This window comes from Schistocerca piceifrons, chromosome 10, assembly GCF_021461385.2.
Source record: "Schistocerca piceifrons isolate TAMUIC-IGC-003096 chromosome 10, iqSchPice1.1, whole genome shotgun sequence".
NCBI lineage: Eukaryota > Metazoa > Arthropoda > Insecta > Orthoptera > Acrididae > Schistocerca > Schistocerca piceifrons.
Window position 1 is genome coordinate 141,990,377 of NC_060147.1, and position 19,125 is coordinate 142,009,501.

Sequence of the window (19,125 nt, forward strand, 5' to 3'; positions counted from 1 at the left end):
TGGTATTGACAGTGGCATTAGACTGTTTGCCAGTGATGCTGTAGTCTACAGGAAAAGTAGTATCACACGAAAGAGGTGAACAAAGCAGTGAGGATCTGCAGAAAATAAATATGTGGTGTAATGACTGGCAGTTCTCTCTCAACATTAGTAAGTGTAACCTACTGCGTATAACAAGGCGAAAATCCCCGTTAATGTACGAGTACAAAATATATGACCAGTCTTTGATAACATCCCCCAACTATCTGGTGTGACTATTTGAAATGATCTCAAATGGAATGATCAGATTATACAAGTAATGGGCAAGGAGAATTCTAGATTGCGGTTTATTGGTAGAATCCTGAAGCGATGCAGTCCTTCAACAAAGGAAACTGCTTACTATATGTTAGTTCGTCCAGTCTTAAAGTATTGTTCGTCTGTATGGAACCCTTACCAGTTGGGTCTGATTCAAGAGATTGAGAAAGTCCAAAGAAGAGCAGCAAGATCCGTGTCTGGTAAATTTAGCCATTGCAAGAGTGTTAAAAATCTCATAGATAGTTTGAAGTGGGACCCCGGAAGGGGCCGCTCACTAAATTTCAAAATCTGATATTCACTGAGGATGAATTGAAAGATAAGGGAAATTAGAGCTCATACTGAGGCGTTTTTCTCTCGCGGTCCGCGAGTGGAACAGAGGGGAGGAAATATGACTTTGGTGCGAACTGTGCCCTCCGCCACACACCGCTTGGTGGCTAGCGGAGTATATATATGTAGATGTAGGTGCAGATTACAGCTTGTTTTGTGGCAACAAAATACATCTCAATATTTTTTACAGTTAAGATTTGAGTGAGAAATATCGCCAAACTGTAAAGCTTTTCTGTTATAAATGATTCGCACACCTTTGCGGCAGTTATTTAAGTTGCTGCAGGATGTCACATTGTGTTTTCATCCTCTAATTTAAATTTAAGGAAATCAGCATTGGCTTTATGATTTTGTATCTCACAAATGACATATTAAAGAAGTGTGTATCTGTTTCAGCTCCGAGGCTGGTCATCGGTGCCGTATACAGGCACCTCGGAGAGATGATGAAACTGCTGTGGGGTCGTGACCTACGCATGAATACAGTCCACGTGGAAGACGTTTGCCGCGCGATATTGCACTTGGCACAACGCGATGACACTGTCGGACAGGTTTACCACGTCGTCGATTCGGGAGATACGACGCAAGGAGATATCAGCTCCGTTGTGTCAGACCTCTTTGACATCAATCACGATTACTGGGGCAATACTCTGTCCAGCATCTGCAAGGTGAGAGCACCCGAGCACTCTATCACTTGACAGAAATAATTCGTTTAAAACTCTCCAGAACACCTGTCTTTTGGACTTTCAGTAGTGGAACTTGACCACGCTATGAGTAATGTATTTACGTGCAGTATTCCTATACAGGGTGATTCAGCTGAGCTGTTAAGCCCAAATATTTATGGAACCATTTAAGACTAAGTAATGCTGTTTACACCCATATGAATTGTAAGGAAATCCTCACTAAACAATGTATATTTTTAACAACAAAAACAATCAATTTTTGACAATATAATGTAATTGGATAGATAAAAAAATTGAGTCACCAATCGGCGGCAAGAGAACACACGTACAAAAAAGGTTTTACTTATGCAAGCTTTTGAAGCCAGTGGCTCGTTCTTCTGGCAGAAGGGTTGAAGGAGAAGAAAGAGGAGTGAAGGAAAAGGACCGGAAAGGTTTAGAAAAATGGGCAGACTTTCAAAAAGTCATCGAGAAGTCTGGTTCATGGGAGGCCTATTGGACGGGAGGAGAAGGAAAGCCTGATTGTTGGGGACTGCACCAGATGAGATTTGAAGACCTGAGAGCTTAAAGGTGGAAGACAGCATCATATACAGGACAGAGATAACTGCTAAAACATTGTGCACGAGTTAAAAGAGTGAAAACCTAAGTGCATTGTATGTAATAGAGATGGATAACTATACACTTTTCTTCACTCCGTTTCAGTTTCCTACATCTTTCATTTTCTGAATCTATTTTTTGCAGTCTCCCTCCCAGATCTATTACGTACAGTGCACTAAGCTTTTCACTCAAATTCATGCACGATGTTTGAGGAGTAATGTCTGTCTTGTATATTACCCTGTCTTCCAACTTTTAAGCTCTCAGGTTTGCAAATCTCCTCGGGTGCAATCCACAACGATGAGGCTTTCCGTGTCATTCCGTCCGGTATGTCTTCCCTAACCTGGGGTTCTGGGTGACTCTTTCAAACTTACCGCTTTTCCTAAACTTCTTCACCCTTCTTTCTTTCCCCTCAGCACTTCTACCCGGAGGAGGAGCCGTTGGCTCGGAAAGCTTGGATATGTAAAATATTTTTCTTTATATGTGTGTGTTCTCATGTTGCTGCTTGGTGAGTAGATTTTTTAATCTATCCAATTGCGATGTAGTTTTTTTGGGTAGCTATGCAAATTACAGAGCTTTGAATAACAAACTTGGCTTTTTCAAATGGAACAGCAGTGGTTTTTGTATATATTGAACAAATGAATTCACCTGTGTGTTTCTTTCTCTGAAATCTGATATTGCTGTCTTATGCGGAAATTTGTATCTAAGTAAGGAAAAACTTTAGTGTTATACTTCTACAACACTGCTACAAAACGGGCATAGATGAAGTCTAGCTTTGTTCTGTCAGCGTAGTTCACAAATTTTGAGTGCTGCTTATGTCACACATCAGTATTTCTGTAACTTTATCATACTGGTTGAATCAAATGGTAACAAATGGCAGCAGCTCTGAATTGCTTCCATCTCATCTTTAAATTTGACCTGCTGGGGATCCCAAACATTAGAGTAATACTTAAGAATGGGTCACACAAGTATTCTGTGCACGGTCTGCTATATGGATGACCTGCACTTTGAGAGCTCTCCTAATAAACTGCACTCGACCATTCACCTTCCCTACAACTGAGCTCACGTGATGTTATGCCTACACATTTATTCGACGGGAACCTATTGAGCAGCATGCTATTAATATTGTATTCGAACATTACACGAACATATATTCTCCCCATCCACATTAATTTACATTTATCCTCATTAAAAGCGAGCTGACATTCTTGGCACCAAATAGAAATTCTCTCCAACTTTAAACAAATCCCCTTACAATTCTCTCAGTTACAACACTTTAGTATGTGACAACTGTCAGCAGACATTGTCATCAGATTGCTGCCCACTGCACACCACATTTCACTGTTATGATCACTCACCATTCAGGACAACATGTGTGTGCTGTTACTCAAAGTGCTTTTTAAGTCCATATGCTGAGACCTGCTTACTGTGTTTGTGTTTCTCAGTTTGTTCATACTCTGTATGTCTGTGAGTAAACATTCAGTCTGGCTATCAGCTTCAATTACTGTTATATTGAAATGTGCATTTTAATGTGGCCTTTTGTCCCCAGTACCCACATCGCGACATTCTTGACTTTTCGACAGTTGTTCCAGGCGGACATGTCCAGTGTGGTGGAGGAGGTGAACGACAAGCACATGGGCCCGTGGGCCGAGGCTTGTGCCCGGGACGGTGTGGAGAACACTCCTCTGACGCCGTACATTGACCAGGAGCTGTTGTACAACAAGCACCTCTACCTGGACAACAGCAAGCTGCTCAGCACAGGCTTCGAACTATCTGTGCCGAGGCTGTCAAAAGATAAGCTGAAAGAGGTGAGGCGATGTAGCTCTGCGTAAGTCACTCCAAAGAGGACAGCTAAAAAGTAATGTAATGTCTGTCCTTTTTCCTCGGAAGGAGTTTGTGCACTGTTTTGGAATGTCCTGGTAGATTAAAATTTTATGTCTGGTCAGGATGTCGAGCCGGAACCTCTTATTTCATGGGCAGCACTTATATCAAGTGGGCTACCTGGGCACGACTCACAAGCCACCCTCTTCGCTTCCACGAGCACCTCACTTGTACTTTCCGAGCTTCACGGAAGTCCTGCCTATCCTGTGGGACTAGCAGTCTTGAAGAAGGGATATTGTGGAAAATGGCTCCGTCACAGGCTATTGTTTCCAGAATGAAATTTTTCCTCAGTGGTGGAGTACGCACTGCTTTGAAACTTTCTATCCGATCAAAACTGTGCTCTGGACTGGGACTCGAACCTGGGACCTTGCCTTTAGTGGCAGTGCTTTAGGAGCAAGAGTGGTGCTGTTACAGCGGCTCGTACATGGTGCGTGGGTAGATTCTGTCGTTTTGGCATTTTGCACTCGTTTCTGAGCTCGAACATCAGTTTTTGACATAGTGTGCCTCCGATTGAAATTGGTTTAGTGAATGTGGAGGGTAGCCATATTTACCTTTGCTAATATGCCTCCAGTAGCTGTGCCTCTGTCAAATCTGGCCAAAAATTGGCTGTCTGTAGTAGGCTATTTTATATTATGTGGCCTACACCACATTTTTATCCCAAATATTTAAGTGCACTTTGTCACTGAATAACCTAAGGTTTATATCCAGATTGAGTCTCATTCACTATAATTTATGCACCTATAAACTGCTAGCTGCATACTACACTCAACTGATGTTCTATAATGTGAGTGTTCAAGTGCGGTGACAGAAGATTACGTGGGGGCAGACATTTAATTAACATCCTTGTATCACTGTCCTTTCAAGTAGATTGTTATATCAAAACGAAAATTATGTGCGCAGTAAATATTATTTCAAAATAACAGAGTTCTCAAGATTAATTGCTTGTTCAAAATAAATGGTTCCAAAACAATCACTTTACAAACTCTCGAGCATGGAATTTAGATGAAACTCGGCATCTTCTTGCAACTTGTGACACGTGCAAACTTGTCTGCGTACATTGTGCAATAATTTTTTGGCACGGATTTTTCTCGTGACATATCCTTCCACAGACTGAATGAAACGGCTCCCAGCAGCCTCTGTGTTTTAACGTTGCAGTAATTAGCAATACATTCAACTGCTGTCATTTTACGGGAATTACTTTCCTGATTAACTGAGTAATGGATAAGATTTGTTTGACTGCAGACTTTTAGATAAAACAGCAGTTGCTATAGGATTATGTCCTTTAATTTGTCAAATTATGGAGTTCCACTTAACCAAATGAATTTAAGGCATAGTAAAGTCAATATGGCTAAGCCCTGAGATAATGTTTATTTTTGGTACTTTTTTTTCATGTTTATTTACAATGCTGGTCCACTACCTTGTTGCTACAATGGAGCATTTATCTACATTAACCGCCATTACTAAAATTTACAATACAGTGGATACAGATTCTACTTAACTTTACATTTTCTAGAACCAAGTATCTACAGAGTTTAGTTTCCTACTTAGAATGTTACAATTACTTTTCTTCATTTCCAATTACAATTCAATTTTTGCCTCGATCTTCATCTATTTTAATGTTGAATTAGTTCGATTACGCTATATCTACGTTCCGGCCTTCATAGGCATGCGCTGTCCAGCCTCGGTTGAACCGCGCACGTATTGCCCGTCCCTAGGCACGTGGAGCTGGGCCTTCTACTATCTGTTCCACTGCTTTACGACATTACCACCACCACCACCACCACCACCACCACCACCACTGCTTTTACTCTACATCGTCTGCATTTGGGGAGATCGGGGCGAGGTTCTGACAACGACGAGGCGATCCAGCTCGTGGGTGGTCGGACAGTCCAGCGATCCCACGGAGTGTGGTCTTCCCGCCGTCCCACCCTCCGCAACAGTGGCCCCCGTCGGTTCGTCTTCTATCACTCCCTTCCCCTGCAGCTGGGGGGGGGGGGGGGGGGGGGGGGAGTGCCAGCTCTCATTCCCCCATCTCTTTTTAGCTGTTGTACTCTACTAATTTGAGCTATCTTCTGACATATTGATTGTACATTATGTGAGATATTATATCTACTAGTCTTTTAAAGTTTATGAACTGTTCATTATCCTCTATTATTTCATTGATATTTTCTGTTCTTAGCAGATCCCTTTCTTCTCCAACTGATCCCGTGAGGGAAGCACACCCAAACACGACACGTTTGGGGGCTCCCGGACGGACACCACAGTCGCACATATCTGAATTCTGAATCCCTTTTCCCTGTCTGGTATAAATATTCAGGGTAAGGGCCGTGGCCACTAAGAAAATGTACTATGCCCTGCCACTTGCTTCGAAATGTTTAACCCTTAATCTGTCCCTTATATTCGGGCAGACTTTACGCACTCGCCGAGCTGTATCGGAGTTATCCTAATCCGCTTGCCGTATGTTTGAGACCTCTTCCCTTATTTCTCGTTTATTAATTTGGTGTTTACCCATTATATTGTGTACCCATTCTGTGTTCCCCTGTTTCAACCCATAATGTGCAGCTTTCTGCTGTACAAGTAAATCTAACGGACAAAGTCTCATTATTACAAGTAGTCCATCTGTTGGAGAGGTACCAAAGTCACCTATTGATCTGAGTAAGATATCCCTCTGCACACATCTTATGGCCATGGAGGGCCTCACATTGCACAGTCTGTGTGCCCGTGCACTGGCCCGTACCCCACAGTTGAGAGTAACAAACTCCTGTGGTATAGTCTTAAGACTCTAGGTACTGGATGAAATTTTTGTTGTCCAATCCTGATTAACTTATTGAGCACACAGTCGCCTTTGCACTGATACACTCACTGTGGGGCCCAAAGTACCATTCCTGGTCCAGGATTACCCCGAGATACCTGCAAATCATTGATTCTTTTAGATGGGTTTCTGTTTAGGCTCCCTTTCAATATTACGTATTCCGTTTTGTTTGGTGCAACACTCAGCCTAGACTTCCTGCACCATTCTGGGATTGTTTCTATTGCAAGTCTGCATCTCTGCTCCAGTTGGAGCCTGCTATTGCCTCGCACCGGGATGAGAAGGTCATCAGTGTAGGGGACGGCCCCAACACGCGTGCGTCCTCCCCCAGAGATCTGAGACCATTTTTATATCCCGAAACACGGGGCCACACACCGATCCCTGCGGGCATCCCTTGGTGACGTTCTTAGAGACAGCCGTCTCGTGAGTCGTCATCCGAGGCACCCTGTTTCTACAGTAGTCCCTCAATCAATCGTCTAGTGGCCAAGGACACAGCATCTCCAGTAACTGGGAGAACAGTGCGGGCCACCACAGATTGTCGAAGGCTCCCGATATGTCCACAGTAATTCCGATTACGTAGCACCAGGTTGACGAAGCGACAAATTCAGCCACTAGGTTGATCTCATCTTCGGTCGATTTCCCTTGACGGAACCCGAACTGCCATTCGTGCATACCGTGCAGCTCCCTGTGACTCCGCAGTCTTGCACAGAGCAATTTCTCAAGAACTTTACGTATGGTGTCCAGTAGACATATTGGCCTGTATGACTTGGGTTCAACAGGATCCTCGTCTTGCTTCTTGATGATAACGACTTAGGCATTTTTCCATCAATTCGGAAACCTTCCAGTCTCCTAACATCTGATGTATAGCTGTTCGAGTACTGGCACCAGCTTAGGTGCGATCATCTGCAGAACTTCCGCCGGAATCGCATCTGGTCCTGGAGACTTCCTCTTCTTTGACGTTGCAATTATATCGGCGACTTCTTCTGTTGATGTAGGGTATACCGGAGTGTCGTTATTGTACAGTTCTTCCATTTCTCTTCTTATTTCAGCCCGATCTGGTGAATCCCCGTCGGGGTGATCATCTGGAAATAATGTTTCAATTAATTCTTCCGTTGTTTCTTGCCTGGTCTCGGTAAATGTCCGATCGAGTCTTCTTATTGACGACAGTATCGTTGGTGCTCCAATTTTGAATCTCACTAGTTTATATGGAGTACCCCAAGGGTTATTGGAGAGCTGATCTTGTACAAAACGTTGCCGATTTCCTCTCTAACTTGTTGTAGCCTATCTTTATATCGCTGCCGGAGATTCCGGTATATGTTTAGTCCATAGGCCCAATCTTCGGGGTTCAGTGTCCTTTGGTACCTCTTCCTTGCTCTGCGCACTTATCTGCGGAGCACAGTTAGCTCTCGAGACCGTGGGGCCGGGTGGACGCCCACGACCTCTCTCCCTAGGCACTGCAATTGAGATCACACGATTTAATGCTTGTACTACCAAGTCAGTGCCAATGTTTACATCCAGATTGACCTCATCCAGCCCAAAAATAACACTGTTGAAGGTATTAACAAGAAAACGGGGAAGAAAAACATAACAGCTGGAAAGAATACACCTGCTTGTCGCAAGTGTTGCCAGTATCTTGCTGATTTTTTCCAATATGTAGAAGCCAATTTCTGTTGTTGTGTGCCCAAAATTAACAATGTAATCCGTCTGGACTGTTACACAGCACAAATGCATGTATTCCAATTCTGCTTTATTTGGATGGAATATACTGTTAGAAAGGTAATTACCTTTTTTTATAAAAAAAAAAAAAAAAGAAAGAAAATCCCGGATTTCCCGGTTAAAAATACACTTTCTCCTGGGTGAAAATACACTTTTTCCGTGTTAAGTGACAGTATACTCTTCCTCGACACTGTAAAACACGTCAATTCTTTGAATTCTTTCGTAGGTCCAGATTCGGATGTAAATTTTCTTGGAGTACCAGTATTTATCTCATGTTTGGTTCTTTATTATGGCATAATACCATACGTGCACTTGAAATGCAGCGAACAGTTGAAACTAGCCAATAGTGTGAAATTAAACACTTCATTTCAAATAAAACAGAAAAGATTAATGAAAGCCAAATCTCTTTAGCTTGTTGTTGTTGTTGTGGTCTTCAGTCCTGAGACTGGTTTGATGCAGCTCTCCATGCTACTCTATCCTGTGCAAGCTTTTTCATCTCCCAGTACCTACTGCAACCTACATCCTTCTGAATCTGCTTAGTGTATTCATCTCTTGGTCTCCCTCTACGATTTTTACCCTCCACGCTGCCCTCCAATACTAAATTGGTGATCCCTTGATGCCTCAGAACATGTCCTACCAACCGATCCCTTCTTCTGGTCAAGTTGTGCCACAAACTTCTCTTCTCCCCAATCCTATTCAATACTTCCTCATTAGTTATGTGATCTACCCATCTAATCTTCAGCATTCTTCTGTAGCACCACATTTCAAAAGCTTCTATTCTCTTCTTGTCCAAACTATTTATCGTCCATGTTTCCCTTCCATACATGGCTACACTCCATACGAATACTTTCAGAAATGACTTCCTGACATTTAAATCAATACTGGATGTTAACAAATTTCTCTTCTTCAGAAACGCTTTCCTTGCCATTGCCAGCCTACATTTTATATCCTCTCTACTTCGACCATCATCAGTTATTTTGCTCCCCAAATAGCAAAACTCCTTTACTACTTTAAGTGTCTCATTTCCTAATCTAATTCCCTCAGCATCACCCGACTTAATTAGACTACATTCCATTATCCTTGTTTTGCTTTTGTTGATGTTCATCTTATATCCTCCTTTCAAGACACTGTCCATTCCATTCAACTGCTCTTCCAAGTCCTTTGCTGTCTCTGACAGAATTACAATGTCATCGGCGAACCTTAAAGTTTTTATTTCTTCTCCATGAATTTTAATACCTACTCCGAATTTTTCTTTTGTTTCCTTTACTGCTTGCTCAATATACAGATTGAACAACATCGGGGAGAGGCTACAACCCTGTCTCACTCCTTTCCCAACCACCGCTTCCCTTTCATGTCCCTCGACTCTTATAACTGCCATCTGCTTTCTGTACAAATTGTAAATAGCCTTTCGCTCTCTGTATTTTACCCCTGCCACCTTTAGAATTTGAAAGAGAGTATTCCAGTCAACATTGTCAAAAGCTTTCTCTAAGTCTACAAATGCTAGAAACGTAGGTTTGCCTTTCCTTAATCTTTCTTCTAAGATAAGTCATAAGGTCAGTATTGCCTCACGTGTTCCAGTGTTTCTACGGAATCCAAACTGATCTTCCCCGAGGTTGGCTACTACTAGTTTTTCCATTCGTCTGTAAAGAATTCGTGTTAGTATTTTGCAGCTGTGACTTATTAAACTGATAGTTCGGTAATTTTCACATCTGTCAACACCTGCTTTCTTTGGGATTGGAATTATTATATTCTTCTTGAAGTCTGAGGGTATTTCGCCTGTTTCATACATCTTGCTCACCAGATGGTAGAGTTTTGTCAGGACTGGCTCTCCCAAGGCCGTCAGTAGTTCCAATGGAATGTTGTCTACTCCGGGGGCCTTGTTTCGACTCAGGTCTTTCAGTGCTCTGTCAAACTCTTCACACAGTATCATATCTCCCATTTCATCTTCATCTACATCCTCTTCCATTTCCATAATATTGTCCTCAAGTACATCGCCCTTGTATAGACCCTCTATATACTCCTTCCACCTTTCTGCTTTCCCTTCTTTGCTTAGAACTGGGTTTCCATCTGAGCTCTTGATATTCATACAAGTGGCTCTCTTTTCTCCAAAGGTCTCTTTAATTTTCCTGTAGGCAGTATCTATCTTACCCCTAGTGAGATAGGCCTCTACATCCTTACATTTGTCCTCTAGCCATCCCTGCTTAGCCATTTTGCACTTCCTGTCGATCTCATTTTTGAGACGTTTGTATTCCTTTTTGCCTGCTTCATTTACTGCGTTTTTGTATTTTCTCCTTTCATCAATTAAATTCAATATTTCTTCTGTTACCCAAGGATTTCTACTAGCCCTCATCTTTTTACCTACTTGATCCTCTGCTGCCTTCGCTACTTCGTCCCTCAAAGCTACCCATTCTTCTTCTAGTGTATTTCTTTCCCCCATTCCTGTCAATTGTTCCCTTATGCTCTCCCTGAAACTCTGTACAACCTCTGGTTCTTTTAGTTTATCCAGGTCCCATCTCCTTAAATTCCCACCTTTTTGCAGTTTCTTCAGTTTTAATCTACAGGTCATAACCAATAGATTGTGGTCAGAGTCCACATCTGCCCCTGGAAATGTCTTATAATTTAAAACCTGGTTCCTAAATCTCTGTCTTACCATTATATAATCTATCTGAAACCTTCTAGTATCTCCAGGGTTCTTCCAGGTATACAACCTTCTTTCATGATTCTTAAACCAAGTGTTAGCTATGATTAAGTTATGCTCTGAGCAAAATTCTACCAGGCGGCTTCCTCTTTCATTTCTTCCCCCCAATCCATATTCACCTACTATGTTTCCTTCTGTCCCTTTTCCTACTGACGAATTCCAGTCACCCATGACTATTAAATTTTCGTCTCCCTTCACTACCTGAATAATTTCTTTTATCTCGTCATACATTTCTTCAATTTCTTCGTCATCTGCAGAGCTAGTTGGCATATAAACTTGTACTACTGTGGTAGGCATGGGCTTCGTGTCTATCTTGGCCACAATAATGCGTTCACTATGCTGTTTGTAGTAGCTTACCCGCATTCCTATTTTCCTATTCATTATTAAACCTACTCCTGCATTACCCCTATTTGATTTTGTGTTTATAACCCTGTAGTCACCTGACCATAAGTCTTGTTCCTCCTGCCATGCCACCGAACTTCACTAATTCCCACTATATCTAACTTCAACCTACCCATTTTCCTTTTTAAATTTTCTAACCTACCTGCCCGATTAAGGGATCTGACATTCCACGCTCCGATCCGTAGAACGCCAGTTTTCTTTCTCCTGATAACGACATCCTCTTGAGTAGTCCCCGCCCGGAGATCCGAATGGGGGACTATTTTACCTCCGGAATATTTTACCCAAGAGGATGCCATCATCATTTAACCATACAGTAAAGCTGCATGCCCTCGGGAAAAATTACGGCTGTAGTTTCCCCTTGCTTTCAGCCGTTTCTCTTTAGCTAACCGACAAAAATAACTTCATTGTTCTGCAAGGCGAATGCTTGAATATCAGGAAGGTGGAAATAAAATCTAAAACTAATAACATATTTTAGCCTTCCGTAATTATGCGAAATATTTTAATTCATCTGATAACTCCCGGCCAAAAATCCGTTTGTTATAATTTAGCATGAGCGCATTAAACTAAGTAGGAAACAACAAAATCACTGAACGTGAACACAGGACAGGTGGAGACGATCCACCTCCCCACCACAACTCAGACTGTTATGGGCATCAGCGCCAGATTTACTATATTTCCGAACCATGACAATATTAAGTAGTGGCACCCAGCCATACTTCTGTAACCAGGAGCGAAAGAAGGTACTACTCATATGAGACTCAACTGCGCTTGTGGAAGAGCCCGCCCGCCACTGCTCAGACGAATCTAATTTAAACAGTTGTCACGTCACGGTCATCGGAGGCAATTTGTTGTTAGGAAGCATTCCTGGCTTCCTAAAGCCTTTGACACACTTTGCTGTTGGCAGACGCTTGTATGAGCACTGTGTTTTGTTGTTCTATATGGCGCATTTCCTTTGCAACTTAAGTTTTATTTTCGTTTTTTTCTCTCGTTCATGTTTTGTTGCTGCAGTATTATTCTGCAATAGCGGGATACATTAATATCGTTTGTTAGAGTATTGGTTCTTACCAGTCAAGATCACAAAAATTTAGCTGCAAACTAAAACAATGAAAAATTCCCGGAATTTTAAAAAATTCCAGCGTTTTTCCCGGTTTTCTCCCGGATGAAAAAATTCCCGGGTTTTTCCCGGATCTCCCGGGTCGTATACACCCTGAGTTCTGCAGGAGACAGTAAGTCTTTTCACGTGTTTTTTGCTGCAACGTTATTGATGCTAACTGTGACGTGTGATGGAATGAAAAGGGGGGGGGGGGTGTCAGCTAGTTCTACACAGCCAGCGAGAGAGCAGTGGGCAGGTGATATGTTTGAAAGTCATTGTAACATTCTCATGTCATTGTAGAAGTGAAATCTGATATGTATTCAGAAAAAACAGCTGTGTTCTCAGGTCCCATCATTACTACCACTTGAGAAATAGCAGCATACGAGAGGGGGGGGGGGCAAAAATAACCAGAATTTCTTTCTAGAAAGCATATACTTTATTGTTTTCAAATACAACCTTAATCTCCTTCAAAGTACTCTCTGTTAGCGTTAATACCCTTGTCCAAACGTTCATTCCAGTGTTTGAAGCACCTTTTAAATTCTTCCTCTTTGGTACCTGCTAGCACTTTCATGACATTGCATTTTACGTCTTCCACATCCGCAAAACGCTTCCCTCTCAAGTCTCTTTTCATCCTCGGGAATAGGAAGGAGTCCGAGGGTGCTAAATCCAGCAAATAGGGGGCGCATGGGTCAAGGTAGTCATCTTCGTTGAGGCCAAAAACTGGTGAACGCTGAGAGCCTCCTTTATTTCGAGACAGGCTTGAATGCGACGATGCCTTTGATCTCTGGTAAGAAGCTTCGGCACAAATTTTGCTGCCACTCTTCGCATCCCCAAATCGATGGTCAAGATGCGCTGAATTGAGCTCCAGGACAACCCGGACAAGTTCTCGAGTTGGTCGATTGTCCTGCGTCGATCTTCACTGATGAGATCACGGATTTTGTCGATGTTGTCTTCGCTTCGAGCAGTTGAAGGTCAACCAGAATGGGGCTGATCTTCAACCACCATTTCTCCCTTTTTGAACCAAGAAAACCATTCGTACACTTGTGTTTTACCAAGAGCATGGTCTTTGTAGGCTGTCTGAATCATCGAAACAGTTTCTGCTGCATTCTTGCCGAGCAAGAAACAAAACTTCACTGCCACACGTTGTTCGTAAGTACTAGCTATTTCCTCGTGTCATGTCTGCACTGTAAGCACACTCAAAGAACTGCCAAAGAAATCACACTTCTCACTGTTGGGTGACGCCGTGTGGCAGAATGACTCAGCAGAGCTCCTACTACAACCCTCTGGTGGCACAACCTGCTACTACAAGTACACGATGTGCAGCATTACGATTCCGGTTACTTTTGGGTACCTCTTCGTATGTGGAAGAAAGAGCCAAATATTTGTGACAACAAAGGTAAAAATTTTACAACTGTGCTATCAAGATGATGACTGTGAAAACAGTGATGCCACAGCCTACAGAGTTAATAAGCAAAAAAGTTGGGAAAGAGAATGGTCCATACATTAATCTAAATCATTGCGTTTTGCTTAATTTGTTTCTTCTAGTATTATCAAAATTGTTTCTTCTGGTATTATCAAAATGTAGACAATCATATATGGCATAAGTTTACAGTATCTGTAATAATGTCAATAAATCAGTTTGTAATTTTGATTAGTAAAAATATGTTAAAAATAAGTTTTTCTCAAGGAGCCTCTTAAAAAAGGGGTGGTCACCTTATATTCAGGGTCGTCTTATACTCGGGTAAATACAGTAGAGGGATTTTCTGCTTCCTCCTCCATTTGAGCCTCCATTCGTTGCTACAGATTACTGTCTCAGTTTATGTGTGGAGCTCACATGCAGGCAACCACAGCTGTGGCTTGACCAAGTGGCACGTTTACTGGGGCTGTTGGGTCGGACTGATCTGCCGCAGACAGCTGAAATACAAACGGCACATAGGAAAACTATAACCCCACGTTTCTGCACAGTTTGTTATCACTGTACCATATTCTTTAAATGTCGTATTTATGTAACAATCAGTGATTTCAAACGCGACAAAAATCCTCATGTTACGAATTCATAGTTCTGCGCTTTGGCTAAATATGTAATTAGTTTCTGGACCACGAGTAGCACTTGTCCACTCAGGGAAACCATGTTTCTGGCCAAAATTCTGAATAACAACAGTGTGAACTGTAACTGTTTAAATGTCACATTTCAGTGGCCCAACAGTGTACTGATTATTGAGTAAATGCCAGTTCAAGACAAATTTTGCTGAACATTGATTCATTATTTATGAAAAGATTTACCATGCACATTAGAATAATAATAGGCTAAAATATTACAATGTCCACTTAAGAAGTACATAAGAACCTAAGGGCTTTATACACACCATTCTGACATTCAGCTCAGATATTTTAATAAAAGTTATGTTTCAAAGGAGTTTCTGTAAAACATCTAGCTGTAGCCTACCACAATGCAGGGTGTCCACAATGATGAAAGCAACGCCATTCTCTCTCTCTCTCTCTCTCTCTCTGTGTGTGTGTGTGTGTGTGTGTGTGTGTGTGTGTGTGTGTGTGTGTGTGTGTTTGTTTGTTTGTTTTTCCCCCACCTGACGTGGAATTCCTCGTACTGTTTCAGATCCTTACAGACTACTCGTCAATGAAGCTGTTCCCGCACTCCCTGATTTTGTGATGCCGCAGTCTGTCACGAGTGCTGTGCTGTTCTCCGCTCCTCACCTGCTAGCCCAGCCTGCGATGTGGATTCGGGACGGTCACTGTAGTCCCTCCCGCTCCAGAGAAGCCGAGCGGCGATATACCGAGAGTCACGGCGGTGCCGAAGTGCGAACCCTTTCTCGGCTCCCGTTCAATTTTTTCCCCTGTCCCTGCTACAGCTTCCTTGTCGGAGCTGTGGGTACCGGACCCGCGAATTCTACCCCCGCGGTCCCCCTGTGCTAGCTCGATGAATGTTTCGCTTCTGAGAGGGCTTCTCCTATAGCTGTGCTGGCTGCCTTACTGACTTCGGTTTAGTTTTACCATTGTGAATTCTAGTGGAGAAAAAAATTGTTATACCTGTGAACATAATGTGATTATGTGGTGCTTATCTGCGAGATTAGTACAAGGCTACAAATTACTAGTCCCCCACCCCTCCCACTATGTTGTGTTGCATTGAAAAACAGTGCTAAAGTCGTGTTTCTGCGCTGTTGCAGTAAGTTTAAACTTTTGTTTTTACGTGCCTCTGTTAAAGGCGTAACAATAAAATCTTTCATTCCCACCAGCTGAGTCTGTATCTTTCTAAGAATTGTTCCACAGGTGGTTCCCAAAGGTTAAATTGACAAATCACCCCAGATCTCTTAAAAGTAAGAATAATATAATGTTATATTCTTAATATACAAATGCGTATGTATTGTAAACATTGTTTGGTGATACTTAAGATGTTGTTTGCATAATGTGACTGTTATGTAATTGTAAACACATTTATTTCTTGCAAGTGAAGGAAAGACTGGAAGAATGGAACGATCCGCAAGTGTTCTATAGCTTTTTGCTTTGTCACTTTTTTTGGTAGTAGGTAAGATGAATGACTACTTGTTTCCCATGCAGGCCTTTAGATTTTTTGGAAATGGTTGCTTTTCTGGAAATTTTCATTTGGAACAGTTTACTATTTTGATCTGTGAGTTACATGTGTATGAATACCAGTGGTACAGTGTGTTCTTTCCATTCATGTAGAAGTAACACCAATTTGTACTTCACGTGTACTTATTTCACTCTGTACTTAACTTCCAGCCGTGCAAAGGCTTTGGGAATGGCGATAACGAGTATTAGTACAGCAAAAAATATGTAATATTTTCTTTCTTGACCAAAGAAAAGAAAATGTTTCGTATTCTCTGTGGACAAAAATGTATCCACTTGCTAAACACTTTTGTTTTTTTGACCATTTTATATAATACTTTGTGTGCTGCAATAATGATTTGTAGTATGGCTTGATGAAAAGAGATTTGATCCTTTTAGAAATTTATGGAATTGGATTTGAACTTTTTTGTGCAATTTTGTAGTTCTTTATAGAGCTCTAAGAGAGCAGTCGACTTGCCTCGCCAAGGTCGTGTGTGGGATCATGTAACTGTTTTTGTACATTTCTGGAGACTTGGAAGTTCTCCTTCAGAAATTCTTTCACAGCTGTGCAATATGAGTAGCATTCAAATTTTGAAGATCTTACAAGAATACAGAGGCTGTGAGTTTTGTGTAACCTTTTATGCCTTTCTTTCCTCTGTAGGTCAGAAACAGTCAAAAAAGATTAACTAGTCAAAGAAAAACTAAACATTCCATTGAAGCTCTGTATTATGGAGTAAGTCATAATTTTATTCACTTGTCTTAAGTTATTTGAAGATCAGTTGCTACTGTTGTTTGTAATTTGTAGAACTAACCTATTTACACTGAGCAAGAGGTGTAGAAAACACTGGAGCATGTTGTTGAAGGTGTCTGTTGGTTTACCTTGCTGCCTGTTATCAGGCTTCATTGGAGGTACATCAATGGGAAGTCATTGGTTGAATGTGAGTAATGGTAACAACTCTGTTGAGGCGTAGAGTCGCCAATAGGCTAATAAACATTCTCTTTCTTGTTTCTGTTTGTATCAATGACTCGTCTATTTGTTGAATTTTTAACTTTACTCTTCATTGTTTAGAGTTAACTGTAGATGTCATATGATTTATTTGCTAATTACTTCATACCTATTGAGTATCCTTAATCACATTTTGAAAGTTTTCATTCAGCGTTTTATTCAAATTTTCATCTCACTTGACTTTCTGTAGAACTGAAGAGAGTTTCTTTTTTGCCACCTGTTTCCCCACTCTTCCTGGTTTCATAATTTGCTGATCTACACCTACATTCTTATGCACCATACTACTTAATCATTTGTCGAGTAAAGATTACATAGCCCGATTTCTTAAAACGAGAGCACAGTCAGATGTCTGCCGTGATCTGGTGTGTGGGCCACGAGAGTTCTTTTGTAGCATCTGCCACTGGAGTTAATTGAGCATTTCGTCTATGCTCTACCACTGAGTTAATAAACCTGTGACAGAACATGCATTAATTTTATTTATTTTTTAAATCCTACCTGGTAAGGACCAAAAACTGACAAGGAATACTTAAAAACTAGAGAGGATTGAAGTTTTGTCAACTACATTATTTGTGGTTTGATTGCATTTCCATCAGATTAAAATCAGCCTGGTATCCGCTTTTCCTACAGTCAGTTTGTGTTATTAGTTCATGTGTAATAATTGATCATAGTGGATGACCCTACAGAGGTAGTGTTGATACAAATGTTGATTATATATTGCACCCTAACAGCTTTGGCAAATGAATGATTTAATTTGAATCACTTTGATATAGTGTGAAAGTTTCAGACACCTTCATTGCTATGCTTCAGAATTATCATATTTATAACGGTAATAATTTTATTATTATTGAAGTGCGCATTATTTTTATTTTAATATTGTCTTGAGCAATGATAATTAAGGGTATGTTTTGTTTGATAGTAACTCCTGATAAAGTGATTAGCAATTCGCTAAATTTTCCACTAGAAGTGCCGATATATTGCCTGCTTGTTTTTGTAATGTGGCTGTATTTCTTTCTAAAGAGAGAACAAAAATAATATCAAATTTGCACTGTTCTGAAATTTGTTCTTGAAGCAGGAACCTTATGGAACTGTAAGAAAATATATGCATATATTTTTAAAGATATATCTGCAGTTGAATGCTTGGAATGCTGAAATGTATGCTATGTGGCTCATCTCTTTTATTATGAATTTACACTGTTAATACCATGCTGAATGAGGAAGCTAGCTGCAAATGTACTTAAGAGAGCAATATTACATTTATAGATCTCTAGGTGTCATTGTGGTGCAGGGTTCTTTTCTAACTCAATATAATAGTATTATATTATAAATCAGTATTTGATACAATATTGTAATGAATTTATATATCATGAACAACTATGTATAAGGGTAACCATGTAAGTTGGATCTTTTGTGATTTTCACGCATGCAATAAAAAATGTTTGCAGTTTCTCAAATAATACTTCTCAGTTAATGACTCAGTGCTGTGACGGCTAATTTTTAATTGTATGTGCACATACTTTACAGTAATGACATTGTTTCTGAAAAGTAAAATTAAATCTCAGTTATACAGAACAGAAATTAGTGGTGGTATGTAGGTTGTGATGCTGTAATGTGCTGTTGGCCTTCAGCACAGGATGTTTACTGTTGTACGAGATACAATATATATAATTGTGAGAGTGATGCATTGGTGACTGTCAGTGGTGTTTTGCTTATACATTGCTAGAAAAATATTACTACAGGCTATTAGCGGTTTCCGATTCACTCAAGATTTATTGTTGCGACATTGTATATGGAGTACATGAAATGATTACATTTACAGATCAATAGCACAAGTGCTTCTGAAGTACTAGAAACTTACCCATGCTGAAACACCAGCCTCCAAGGGCAACAATGAAGCTGCTTACTCTGGCATCCGGTCAATTGTACGAATGGCAGATGCTCTCCTGGGATATGTTATGCCACAGTTCCTCGACCTGTTCACTTAGTTCTGTAAGAGTTGGTTGACGAGTCACACGTGCTCGATTGGAGACAAGTCTGGAGATTGTATTGGCCAGC

At 41.0% G+C, this 19,125-nt stretch overlaps 1 protein-coding gene across 2 annotated transcripts in view; it reads left to right on the plus strand.

Moving 5' to 3' along the window:
* The window catches only part of LOC124719045, a 34,374-nt gene extending 15,844 nt beyond the window's left edge, over positions 1 to 18,530 (plus strand). The window contains exons 5-7 of one of the 2 annotated variants that reach the window (XM_047244716.1): positions 1,012 to 1,280; positions 3,470 to 3,694; positions 15,100 to 18,530. In XM_047244716.1, the coding sequence (XP_047100672.1) occupies positions 1,012 to 1,280; positions 3,470 to 3,694; positions 15,100 to 15,153 (548 nt within the window). In that variant the 3' untranslated portion in view covers positions 15,154 to 18,530. The remainder of the gene's footprint in view (positions 1 to 1,011; positions 1,281 to 3,469; positions 3,695 to 15,099) is intronic. The other variant, XM_047244717.1, reaches the window with a different exon arrangement.
* Positions 18,531 to 19,125: the final 595 nt, after the last annotated feature.